The 13,376-nt window shown below is 48.1% G+C and overlaps 1 protein-coding gene across 2 annotated transcripts in view; it reads right to left on the reverse strand.

Moving 5' to 3' along the window:
• The window catches only part of SH3PXD2B (SH3 and PX domains 2B), a 112,296-nt gene that overhangs the window by 65,024 nt on the left and 33,896 nt on the right, over positions 1-13,376 (reverse strand). For both annotated transcript variants that reach the window (XM_067032319.1, XM_059063482.2), the window contains exon 3: positions 2,697-2,772. In XM_067032319.1, the coding sequence (XP_066888420.1) occupies positions 2,697-2,772 (76 nt within the window). The remainder of the gene's footprint in view (positions 1-2,696; positions 2,773-13,376) is intronic.

The raw sequence follows: 13,376 nt of genomic DNA on the forward strand, positions 1-13,376 counted from the left end.
TGTGCTAACATGAAACTCGCTTTTGTTCTGCTGACGTGGCAGTCTTGGCAGAAAACTGACCCCTAGGAGAGGGGACGTTTCTCCCACCCGTCCTTGCCCTTGGCCTCGGCCTCAAGGAAAAGCTAAGAGGTGGGCTGGGAAGGGATGCTCCAGGGGTCTTAGGGCCCAACAGGGCCTCTCCAAGCTACAAGTGGGTGTCCTGAGCAGGGACAAGGGAGCCAAGTCCCTGAGAACAGCATTTTCATGAATTCGTGGGTGGAAAAGGATTACGTAACCACGAAAGCTTTCAGGGGCTGGGGAGAGGGTCGGCTCAAGTTCTTCCCTGTCCTGGGAAGTTTTTCCAGAGCTGGTTTTGCCTTTCACCAGCAAAGAGTTATAACTCACTGCTTTCCTTTTTTTCCTTGAAGAAAAATATACATTTGGAGCCCATTTCAACTTAAATATCCAGATTGATCATTTAAGTAGGACTCCAAGATATGAAAGGCCCCCAAATTCCAAAGGAATGTCCCAGGACCCTGTTTCTGCCTTTACTGAGAACCTTCTACGTCCCATTTTACACATGAGAAACTGAGGCTCACAGGTGCGGGGGAGATGTCGTATGTTTGAGGTCACAGGACTGGGCCTGTTGAACTCCAAAGCACACGCTTTGGGTGCTGAGATGTGGCTACTGCAGCTGGCATACCGGCTTTCCTCCAATAAGGAAAAAAATTCCAGTGTTCTCTCCGCATGGAAGAACTAAAAACATTAGGTTTTTTAGGCAAATGATCTCCCAGTAAATGGGGGCCTGGCAAATACATCTACCCTGTCTCTAAACTCACTCAATGATGACAATATCCAGAAAAACACACTGATGTGCTGACTGCAGAATCCTGGAGTGGGGGAGGGGAGAATGGGCTCCTGGGTGATCCACCTCAGTGCCTGCCCCCTTGTCTGCATTACGACAAAGATTTAAAGCGCTGGCCAGCTCTAAATATTTGTGATTTAGGGTAATTGTCAATTTGCCGATTACCTGTACGTAAAGATACTAGTAAGTGCTTAATTGCTGCTAGTTACATACCAGGCACTTACCTAATCCTCCTAGCAACTCTATCATTTAGGTACCATTATGATCTCCAATGTGCAAATGTAGAAATGAAACTCCATGCGCTTAAGTAATTTACCCAAGGGAACAGAGTGGATGATTAGGGGCACTGGGATTTTGAACCTGGGCTGTCTGACTTTGGGCATGAATTCTGAGCCCGCCATACCTGTGACTGAATCCCAGCTCTGCCATTTATGCAAGTGATTATAATTTCTCTGAGCCTCAATTTCCTCATCTGTGAAATGGGCATAGTAATGGCTGTTCTAAGGATTAAACAAGCTAATGAATGTAAAGCACTTAGCCCAGCGACTGGCCCACAATAGAGATCTAATAAATGGTAGCTATTATTACTTGAAGCTATAACATTGGTTTAGGTAACCCAGTTTTTTGAGTTGAAGCCTTGATGTTATTCCTTTGGTAAGAATTTTCTTTGGGGGGAAAGGGAAACTGAATGTCTTGAGAGCAGGGGCCAGCCATGGTTGCATTAACTCCTCCGCAGTGCCGGACACTCAGAAGGTGCTTGGCCCACTCAGGCGGGTGTGCAGGCATGCAGAATTTCTTAAATGGCCCCCCAAAGATGTCCCACCTTAATCTCAGAGCCTGTGAATATAATGGAATCTCACTCCTGGGATCATGTTATATGATATGCCTCAGTTCATTTCAAGAGAGGGAGATTATCCTGGATTAGCCAAGTGGGTACAAGGTAATCACATGAGCCTTTAAAAGCAGACAGCTTTCTCCAGCTGGTGGCAGGAGGGGAAGTCAGAGATTCCAAGCACAGGAGAGAGATTCAGTGCCCTGTCGCCAGCTTGAAGATGGATGAGGAATACAGGTAGCTTCTGGAAGCTGAGGGGGTCCCCAAGAGACAGCCAGGAAGGAAACAGGTATTTCGGTTCTGGAGCTGCAAGGAACTGAATTCTGTCAACAGCCTGAATGAGGCTGGATGTAGACTCTTCCCCAGAACCTCCAAGTAAGTGCCCAGTCCAGCCAAGATCTTGACTTTGGTCTTTTAAGACCCTAAACAGAGAACCCAGCTGAGCCTGCCTGGACTTCTGACCAACAGAGCTGTGAGATAATAAATGGGTATCGTTTTAAGCTGCTAAATGGGTGGTAATTTGTTACACACAACAGAAAACAAATACGGGGGGGGGGGGGGCGGGATGAATTGGAAGATTGGGATTGACTAATATGTATAAAATAGATAACTAAGAACCTGCTGTATAGCACAGGGAATGCCACTTTGTTGTACTGTAGAAATTAACACAACATGGTAAAACGACTGTACCCAAATTTAAAAAAAAAGAAAGAAAGAAAACAAATGCAGTAGCCATTATAATAGATGCCACTCACTACACAAACTGTATGACCTTGAATTATTCTCACTTTAGAGATGGGAGAAACCGAGGATCCCAGAAGTGAAGTGTCTTGCCTAAGGTCAAGCAGCTGGTAAATAGCATAGCATCGAACTCCAAAGCCCATATTCTTAGGCACTGATTTCAACAAATGACTAAGGTCTGGTCACTGGGACAATATGCCTCAAGGAGGAGGAGGGGAGAGATCTGAGAGCTGTGTTGGGAGCCCAGAGGCCCCATCTGAGAGCACGTGTCTCACTTACCTGGAAGAAAGGGAATGATCCGCTGTTTGGGGTCCTTCTGTCCTCCTTCCATGGGAAATTTGTCCAACATCTGCATCTAAATGGGAGAATAACAAAAAAATATGATAAATGCATCTCTGACATTTTAAAGGAATTATGTGAACTGTGTGATTCGATATATAAAAGCTCACTTTGTTCAGCTTTCCAAACTAATGGGGAAGGCATTGTCAACTGGACCTAGGATATCCATGCAAACAATTCTCTAGGTCCACAGCTGCCAGACTAGTGAAGGCTCAGAGCTGGGAGAGACCATTCTCAGTTTCCCCAGGGTGCTCCAGCCACAGGACCTGAAGCGTGAACAACACCCCCAGAGCCCCCAGAATTCCACAGACGGCAGGTCCTGTTTCCTAAGAACTGCCAGGCTGTGTTCAGGAACAAACTATGGAGACTCAATTAATCTGTTTAGGTCTATACCTGTGAGATCATGACACACCCCTGCCCCACTAAGAATTCCCTGGGCTGGCTCAGCTCCATGCCTGGCTCTGTGTCAGGCACATGGGGTGCAGTGATGAAAAGATTCAGCGTCTAGAGAAAGACTGAAAAGTAAAATGGTCATTGCAGGGTGGTGTAAGAAGCATCTAGAGAGGTAGGTGCAGGCTTGCTGTGGGGCTAGAGGAAGCACAGGGATGGGGCACCAAAAACGAAAACCTTTCACATTTTCTGATAACATTAAATGCCTCTCTGACATTTTAAGGAATAAATGTGAAGTATCTGACTGGATATACAAAGTCACCAGGATCTGCTACTTGCGGTCAGGGGAAGTGACATACCTCGGGCCTCATTCTTAGTTGGCCATAATGATACCAACTGCCAACATGGCTTTACAGATTAAAGCTGGGCTGTGTGGTCATTAACGCTGTCACCAGATTTCTGGTTCTTCTCCTGAGCGCTTTGTAGATTTGTACATCCCCACCCCCTTGAAGTGGGATGTGGCCAATTAACTGTGAGCAGGAGAGACATGACTCACTTTGGGGTGGAAGAGTTAGGAGTGGTACTTGATTCACCACTCTTCATTTCCATCTGCCGCGTGATGGCCATGCTCCAGAGTGTGGCTTCTCTGCCAGCAAGGGTCCAGAGCCCCCATCAACCTCTGATGGACATGTAGCCCGAGTGAGAAATAAACCCTGTGTACAGTGAGGCTAGCTGTCATAGCAGCATGTTGTAACCCATCCTGATTAGTATATGGGCTCAGGATTCAAGCAGAAGAAAAGGGAGTCCTGAGCCTCTTGAAGTGATGGCTGAATGTGAGAGGCCTGCCCATCATTTTACCTCAAGGAGAAAGTCACTCTGGCACTCAAGATGTGTCCCTCTGGATGTGGAGAAAAGGGAACCCTTGTGCACTGTTGGTGGGAATGTAAATTGATGCAACCACCATGGAAAACAGTATGGAGGTTCCTCAAGAATCTAAAAAAGATACCTGCACCCCAACGTTCATAGCAGCACTGTTTACAATAGCGAAGACATGGAAGCAATCCAAATGTCCATCAATAGACAACTGGATTAAGAAGCAATAAAAATAAAAACAAATTCACAAGAGGAAAAAAAAAAGATGTGGGGTGTGTGTGTGTGTTTGTGTGTGTGTATACACATACACACATACAATGGAATATTACTCAGCCATAAAGAATGAAAATTCTGCCATCTGCAGCAACATGGATGCACCGAGAGAATATTATGCTTAGTGAAATAAGTCATAGAAAAACAAATACTATATGATATCACTTACATGTGGAATCTAAAAAAATAATACAAATGAATGTTTATGCAAAACAGAAACAGACTCACAGACATAGAAAACAAACTTGTAGTTACCAAAGGTGATTCAGGGAGGGGGAGGAGGGACAAATTAGGGGTATGGGATTAACAAATAGTAACCACTATGTATAAAATAGATAAGTAACTAGGATATACTGTACAGCACAGGGAATTATAGCCATTATCTTGTAATAACCTATAGTGGAGTATAATCTACAAAAATACTGAATCACTATGTTATACACCTAAAACTAACATAACATTGTAAATCAGCTATACTTCAATTAAAAAAAAAAGATGTATCCCTCTGAGAGCATAAAAGCAGCTTCCAATAGCTTGGAGAAGTAAGCACAGCTATGGTGTAGGGGGAGGGAGGAGAGACCTGAAGTGAGAGAGAAGAGAAACAAGTTTACATGCCAAGCACGGGTTAGATTCTTTAGACATATCCTCTCATGAAATCTGCAGAATACCCCATTCAAGGTGGATATTATTATCCAGGGAACCGAAGTCCAGAGGAGTGAAGAAATCTGCCATGGACCTGCAGCCAGCAAGGGGCAGGGCCAGAGAAAGAAACCCACGGCTTCTCTGCCATTGCATCACCCGCCTCTGAGATGCTACGAAGGCAATTAAAAAGGATTGCTCCCCAGCGCTCAGGAAACAGGGCCATTTATCCAGGCTGGAGCTCCCTGCCTCCTTAGCACTGTTTTATGTGACACCCCTGCGTAGGAGGGTCAGACTCAGCTTGGCTGGCAACCCTGAAGGGCTGCCCATGAGGCTGTGGTTTTATTTGTGATTTCCAACTGGCCCCTATTCTGTGCTGTGCGGTGACGGGGAAATGCTTGGTTCACCATCATTTAGCAGCTGGTGAGGCCACAGTGGGCCTTGCTGGAAAGGGAGGCTTCCCTTTTTGAATCCAGGAGCTTTTCAATGCTGGCACATAGTAGGCACTCAATAAAAACTGGCTATACCAGTGAATGCACCTGAGTGAAATTTGGGGGTTGGGGGCAGCTTCAGAGGTTTGCTGAGTACCTCCGATTAATAATATTCACATTACTAATATTAAATAGTAATTAGTAGCCACTACTAACTGGTTTGACTGTTTACAGTTAATCCTTTTCAGACATATGATTTTATCTGTCCTTCATAATAATCCTGTGAAAGCAATGAACAACCCCCATGTCACAGATGGAGAAACTGGGGAGCAGGACACAATGAACTGCTTGAGGTCACACAGCTAAGTGGTGGTCCAGCCAGTTCAAGTATCTTAATCTAAATCCCATTCTTCTCCCCTAAGATCACTCTCTTAGGCAGCTTCGGAGTGTCACATGAACATGAAAAATCAGCCTGAGACCAGGCAAGTTTCATATTCCATGCCCAGGCAAACAGCATGCTTCTTTTTTAAAAGCACGGTGATTAATCAATCTTAGCTGCAGCATCTTTTTAGAGATTTATAGGTTTGGCCTAACACTATCTTCTTTTTTCCTTCTCAATTTTATTTGTGAAGACAATGTTGGAACACCATTCAGGAGAACTATTTTTTTTTTTTAAAGGTACACCCCAGTAATCTGTCCACTGTACCCTGCTTATATGCGCTCTCTCGGGTTCCTGTTGAGCCCCTATCTGAATGTGCACACACTGGCTAAAGAAGCCCTGCCCAGCACTGTATTTCCCTGTGGTCTTCACAGCTCTGTCTTAGAGAGTTCCTCTCTCACCGTGTCCTCACTTGCTTCTATTCAAATAAGCGGAGCTCAAAGAGCTGAAGTGTCTTCCCAGTGTTATTAATTTGAGGCAGCAGACCTGGGTTTAATGTTGCAAACTCTAACCACAGACATTATCCCTGGGGACCAGACAGCCCTGGGGTTTAATCCTAATGATTCCTCACGCCAGCTGTGCGTCCTTGGCAAGAGACCTCGCCTGATGAGTCTGATTCACCACCTGCAGAATGACAGACACAGCCTGCCAGGCAGGGTGGTTGTGTAAATGAATGTTGTATGTGAACTGTATGCGGGGATGCACCGGGTGCTCAACAAGAAATGTCCCCTCCTTGCACTCTGCCCACAATGAATGTTATTCTGAGAATTACTGGGGAAAATTTTTCAGTATTTAATGAGACTGTGTGTGTGTTTTTGTGTTGAGTATACATAACATAAAATCGATCATTTCAACCATTTTAAGTGTACAATTTAGCGGCATTAAGTACATTGTTGTGCAACCACCACAATACTCCATCTCCAGAACCTCTACATCATCCCACGCCGAAACTATATCCATTAAACACTAACTCCCCATTCCTCTTCTCCAGCCCTTGGCAACCACCATCCTACTTTCTATGTCTATAAATCTGACTATTCTTGGCACTGCATATAAGTATTTGTCCTTTGTGAATGGCTTATTTCACTTAGAATAATGTCTTCAAGGTTCATCCGTTTCATAATATGTGCTGGAATTTCCTTCCTTTTTAAGGCTGAATAATATTCCACAATGAGGCTGTGTTTTAAGGTTGGTAAAATTCCTCCGACTACCCAGGTCTCCTCAGTGGCCAGAGCTGGGCTTTCCAATAGAACTTTCTACGATGATGGAGATGTTCTATATCTGTGCTGTCCCTTATGGCAGCCACCAGACCTTGGATGGCTATTGAGCACTTGAAATGTGGCTCCTGTGACTGAGGAGCCGAAGTTTTAATTTTTATTTAATTTTAATTAACTTAAATTTACATTTAAATAGCCTCACGTGACTAGTGGCACAGGGCTGGACTCATTCTCCTTTTAGCCATATCTAGCTTTATTTCATTTTATCATCCCATTAATGGTAACTGCAACCTGTACGACTGCTATTCGCAAGGACAGGTGATCAGAGGCCTGTGAGCTATTTTGTTTTTGGTCTTAGTGTGTCTGGGTTCACAGGCCACAAGCTGCTTCTATCCAGGGAACTGTCACACTTGGCATTCACAGGCTTTGAAACAGACATGGGTGGCATTCCAGACCCTCTGTAGGGACCCCCAGACCCGGGATGTCTGCGGCAGCAGGACCAGAGGCATGCCGGGCAAAGTCCAACTGCAGACGGTATCCTTGGAAACTGGAAAGTCCACACCCCTCCCCCCAGATAATAAAAGGAAGTTGGGCTGAGGGTGCAGAAGACTGAAAATTGAGGAGGAAAGTGAGTCAGTCTTGGGGGTAGGAAGGGAGGGGGAGCCACGTCAAGCTGCCACATCACAAGGGGAACGAGAGAACACTCCATCAGCAGTTTTTAAGACACAGCTTGTGGTGGAGGGAGAGGAGACAGGCTGTCCAAGGAAAATACCATGGAGGCTGGCGTGGAGGTCCACACGTGGTTTGTGTTAGCGGCAGACTGGACTTGGAGGGGTTTACTCGCTCACTATGACAAAGGCCCCGCGTCCCAGAAGAGCAAGAACAGGCAGTGAAGAAGGGCCGGGGTGGCCATCGTGGGCAGCTGCAGGCTGGCGGGGAGTCGCGTGGTTCTCGGAGCAGGACACGACAACATACCTGGGCCGGCTCTACAGCACATGGTTGGCTGTCTTTGGGGACTCTGTCCCCCTGATGAGCTGCTTTGTCTAAATGTCGGCATGCCCCTGGACATGCCCCTTGGAGCCTGCCGCCCCTCCCTGTCCGTCCACTTCTTTCCTCCTTGCTGTCCCTCCCAGTCAGGGCAGCATGTTCTCAGCCCGACCCCGTTACTGGGCTGCCCTGTGGCCTGCCCCGCCCCCCTCACTGGTACATGGTAGGCACTTGGGATCTATTTATGCAAAGAATGAATGAATCAATGGATGAACAAATGAATGAAAAAGTGGTCAACTGGTTTGGTCAGCCATTGTCTAGGAGAGGAGAAATTATGTTCCAGTTGGCGGCAACAGGACCTGCATTGGGCCTTAGATGCAACTGACCAACACACTTTGCCTCTTTCTGTTTTCCAAATAAAGAATTGCAGTTGGCCCCTCCATATCCTTGGGTTCCATATCTGCAGATTCAACCAATGGCAGATCAAAAATATTCAGGGGGGGGGGACGACTTCCAGAAAGTTCCAAAAAAGCAAAACTTGATTCTGCCATGGCTGGCAACTATTTACATAGCAGTTACCGTGTATTTACATAGCATTTACATCGTATTAGGTATTATAAGTAATCTAGAGATGAGTTAAAGTATACAGGAGGATGATATAAGCAAATACTATGCCATTTAACATGAGGGACCTGAGCATAGTCAGATTTTGGTATCTGTTGGGCGGGGGGCATGAAGGGGGTGGTGCTGGAACCAATTCCCCCAGGGATACCAAGGGATGACTGTGCTGTGTGAAAAAAAGGGAGCTACCATATTTTCTCAGCTTTATACCATCAATATGGCAACGGCTTTTCAGATGGAAGGGAACAAATATTCCATTAAGCGTATAAAACATGTGGGAGGCACACCCCAATTCCAGAAGACAATGTCTGGGGAAAAGAGTTTGTGTCTCAGGGTCTAGCAAAGGTAGTATTTGGGTATAGATGGTTGGTGGAATCCTAGACCAGGTGTTGACTAGGAGCTCGCTGGGATGTCTTCCCAGCTGGGCAAGGCCCGCCTAGGGAGTGAGAACTTCAGCCCTGCCCCTCCTACACCTGCTCCCAGAAAAGACGGGAGAAAACACTCCCTTTCCCATGGCTTCTGCGGTGGAGCCTGGGGGCTTCTGGGCAGACAGTCCCCAAAGCTCATTAAGTGCATCTGGGGCTACCAAACACTCAGAAGGGGGACAGGCCAGTTGTATCTCAACAGAAACTGGAAACAAACGATGTTTGCTGTGTGACCTGAGACAGCCTCTCCTGTCTCCGGATCTCGGTTCCCTTCTCTGGGGAAAAACCAAAGGCACAGATCAAGATGCCACCTCTGGCTTGCCTTCAGCTCTGTGATGTGCTGCATTTGGGAAACGGATCCCCTGGAAAGCCCCCGTGCCTGGAAGCAGTCCCCTAAGCATGGGGTGTTCCTGCTTACAGGACACATGTCATTGGTGCTTCTCTCGAGAACTCCCTGCCGGGCAGGGGGACCCAGCTGGCTCTGTGCATCCCCTCCCGCCACCCCGGCTGTCGGAATTCTGCAAGATGCCCAGCTCACAGTCCCGCTCTCTGAGACTTCTGTACCTTTGTACACATGGTTTCCTCTGTGTGGGATGTCCTCCCCCATCCTGTCAGTGGGGCAACTCCTTACTCATCATCAAGACCCTGCTCAGATGTCACCTCCTCCAGGAAGCAAGCCCTGCCTGACTTCCCTGGCTGGCACAGAGGACACTCTTTGAACACTTGCAAACATTTCACTGTGCCCTCTGTGAGGGAAGCCCTGGCTCCAGGGATGACCATGACCCTCGGCCTGGGGGATGCAATGAACTAGTGGGAAAACTCAGAGGGCAAAGGTCACATGGCACAAGGTAAAGCGGACCCGTCACACATCCGAGGCGTGTCTGTGCAGGGCTCGTGTTCTGCTCAGAGCAGTCCTCTGCAGGATAGACTATGCCTGCATCTCACAGGGAGGTGCCGAATGGGCCTTCAAAGGGCAGCTGGCTTCCGAGGACAGAACTCTTAAGAGTAGACAGATTCGAAGGCAGTCCTGGACCTCCGGGAGGCAGGAGCACAGGCTTCCGACTCAACCACACCTGGGCCTGAGTCCAGCCATGCTCCTTTTTAGGCACGTGACTCTGCCTCTCTGAGCTTCCCTTCCCCCATCTGTGACGTGGACACAACACTGACTTCATGCCTCTAAGTGAGGACTAAATGAGATGGCGTATAAATGGACATCTAGTGCATTTTAGTAAACAGTCGCCGATATTGTTATGACGTCACTCAACCAACCACATTTCCGCTAGGCGCTGCCCTCAGCTCTCCAGGTATTCCTGTCCCCACCCAGTGCCCTGCTTGGAGGCCAGCTCCCTCTGTTACACTCTGATGGACTCTCCAGAGTGTGCCCAGATGAGGGCAGAAAGGGAGGTTCAGAGAGGCTGAGGGCCCTGCCCAAGGCCACACAGCCAGACAGAGGGCTGGGACCTGACACCAGGTCTTCCCACTCCAAGCCCAGGGCTCTACCTCCTGCGCCCTCACGTGAGTGAGACACGTTGCCAGATGTTAACCAGTAGTGGTGGGCATGACTATCAGAGTCCCTAAGACAAGGGAGTTGGGAAATCATGTCAGAAGGTGATCTGTCAGAAAGGGGACCTTCTTGCTGGTGACTGTGAGTTTCTTTTCCCATGAAGAAGCCTGAATCATGCTCCTTCCTTCTACCCCAGCAGCCTCTCTGCAGACTGAGTGTCCTGCCCCCACCAGAGGGGACATTTATTTTTTTGTCATCTACAGGTTATTTTCCCTTCTTTGGCAGCACGTCTCTGATTTCCTCTGGGGAATCTTCTACTCCTCTATTAGTCAGCATGGATGTGATGCTCATTTTACTCCAGTTCCTGGGCTGGCCCTGACTGGCCTGGCCATTACCCAAGATGAACCAACGAGACTTGTGCTGAAACCGTTGGGGTGTTCTCTTTTTCCCTGAAGTCACTGAGCTGACCGCTGGATACAGCTGGGAGCTGTGGCTGCCACCATATCAGACAACACTCTGCCTGGACACAGAGGAGACCAAGAAGTGGAGAAAGGCAGGTCCTGGTTGACCCTGTGGCCCCTAGATACAGCCATACCTGAAGCCAAGCACCCTTAGTCTTCTCCGTTCCATTTAGCTAATCAATGTAATTTTTGAATAATCCATATGGACTGGGTTTCTGTCATCTGCAATTAAAACACTTCTGACTAAAACAAGGTCTCATGGCCGGAAGTGGCAGCATTTGGATAAATGCCCAGGGTCTTAACCACTCTATTAAACTGGCATCACCGCCTGCTCGAATCTTCATGCCAATTCCTAGCAGCAACCCACGCCTATCAATAATCCCAACAGCTGACATCAGCTCAGGGCTCGACAGCCCAGAAACTGCTCTCACACACATCATCACTTTTTACAAAAAGAAATTGAGATATACTTCACATACCATAAAATGCACCCTTTTAAAGTGTTCAATTCAGTGGGTTTTCGTATATTCCCAAGGTTGTGCAACCATGACCACTATCTAATTCCAGAACATTTTCATCACCCTAAAGAGACACCCAGTTCCCATTGACAGTCTCTCCTCCTTTCTCCCTCCCCCCAGCTCCTGGCAACCACTAATCTGCTTTCTGTCTCTATGGATTTGCCTCTTCCGGACACATATCATCACTTTTAACTCCAAAGGATCCTTGTGAGTAGCCACTTGTAAGAGCAGCACTGCACAGCAGAGAGACCAAGACTGTGGACCCTGGTGTTGCCTGCCCAGCTTCAAATCTGAGTTCTAATGCTCATCGGCTGTGTGACCTTGGGCATATGACTTAACCTTTCTGAGCCTGGGTTTCTTCATCTGTATCATTTGATGAGCTTGACATGAGGATTAAATGAGTCACTACATCTTGATGCTGAGCAGGCAGTACCTCAGGAATGCGAGCTGTTTCCTTATCATCACCCCCATGCTATGGATGAAGAAATCACAATCAGGCACAGAGGGGTTAAGGGGTGTGCCCATGGCCACACAGAACAGGTGGCTGGGCCCCAAGTCTCCTGACTGAGTCATCTGCTGTTTCCATTACGCCACACTGGCCGAGCTGTTCCTCCACGAAAGTTTGACCCTCCCCATACTCTGGGCCAAGTTACTTCTGCAAAAGCCAAGGCTACTCGCCAGACAAGGAGGGAGGGGAGGGGGGAATCATGAAATCATCCAACTTCAGGGTGTCGCAGCCCCACGAGGGCCGACCTCCTTGCCTGGTCCTTGGGATCAGCCCCTTCTTCCAGCTTCCCTCTCTCAGGTGTGGGGCTGGGGGGCGGGGCAGGACATTTCTAGGACAGCAGGACCCTCTGGAATTCCAGGACTCTCCCACTCCAGTTGCCCATCTGGGACTCTTTAAAGCTGGCTTAAGCCCTGTCTTTAGAAGACTTTGTTACAGGAGGGGAGTCTAAGGCAGCTATTTATGTTGCAGCAAACCTCCAATTCTTACTAATCATGCTGGGGTTGGAGGGAAGGAAACCTCACTTTTAAGTTCTGGTAGAAATAAGAAAGTTGAATTAGAACAGGAGAGTGGAGGGAATGCAGGCTTCAGACCAGGATGCCTTGTGATCCAACCCTGGCTCAAAAACGTTCCCAAACAATGTCACCTTGGGCAAATCCCATGTGAGTAGAGCGACAGCAGATGACAGCTAATGCTTACTGACCAAGGCACAACTGACTGAACTGTCACGACAGATGTGAGCAAAGTGCTTTCATTCTTAATACAATATGTGGATGCGGAATCTGAGGCTCAGAAACATACAGCGTTGACACTGAGCTGAGACCTGAAAAGGCAAAGCTGAGATGCGAATGAACCCAGGTTTGCCTAACCCCAGAAGTCAAGGTCTGAAGCCCTGGGCGAGGCTGGAATAGGGAAGTCGGTAACACAGTCAAGTTCCCAAGGGCAGCAGTGAACATTTCTGTCCACGCCACCAGGGCCTCCTCCCCACCCTCTTCTCATTGAACCTCCTCCTCTAGATGATGCTGTCCCACCCGCCCCACCCCTCTGGCCACAGCTAGCAGGCACGGGGGCGGGGGGTGGACTCTGACCCAGGATGCTGACACTCAGATGTTCTCTCCCAGGGACTGGAGCCAAACCCACCAATTCCAGTGCCTCGACACAGGGAAGGGCACTTCAACTTGGGCACTGAAGGTGCCGTTTGGGGGATGCGGGCCAATGGGCCAGTGGAAGAAGCTGGTCCAGAGGGGCTGGCAGGAAAGGGAGCAGGTTCGATGGGAGAGCTTGTGGCCACGTGACACACGGCCCGGGAGCTGCCAGGCTTCCGGTGGGTCATTCTG

This window comes from Kogia breviceps, chromosome 4 (genome assembly GCF_026419965.1).
Source record: "Kogia breviceps isolate mKogBre1 chromosome 4, mKogBre1 haplotype 1, whole genome shotgun sequence".
NCBI lineage: Eukaryota > Metazoa > Chordata > Mammalia > Artiodactyla > Physeteridae > Kogia > Kogia breviceps.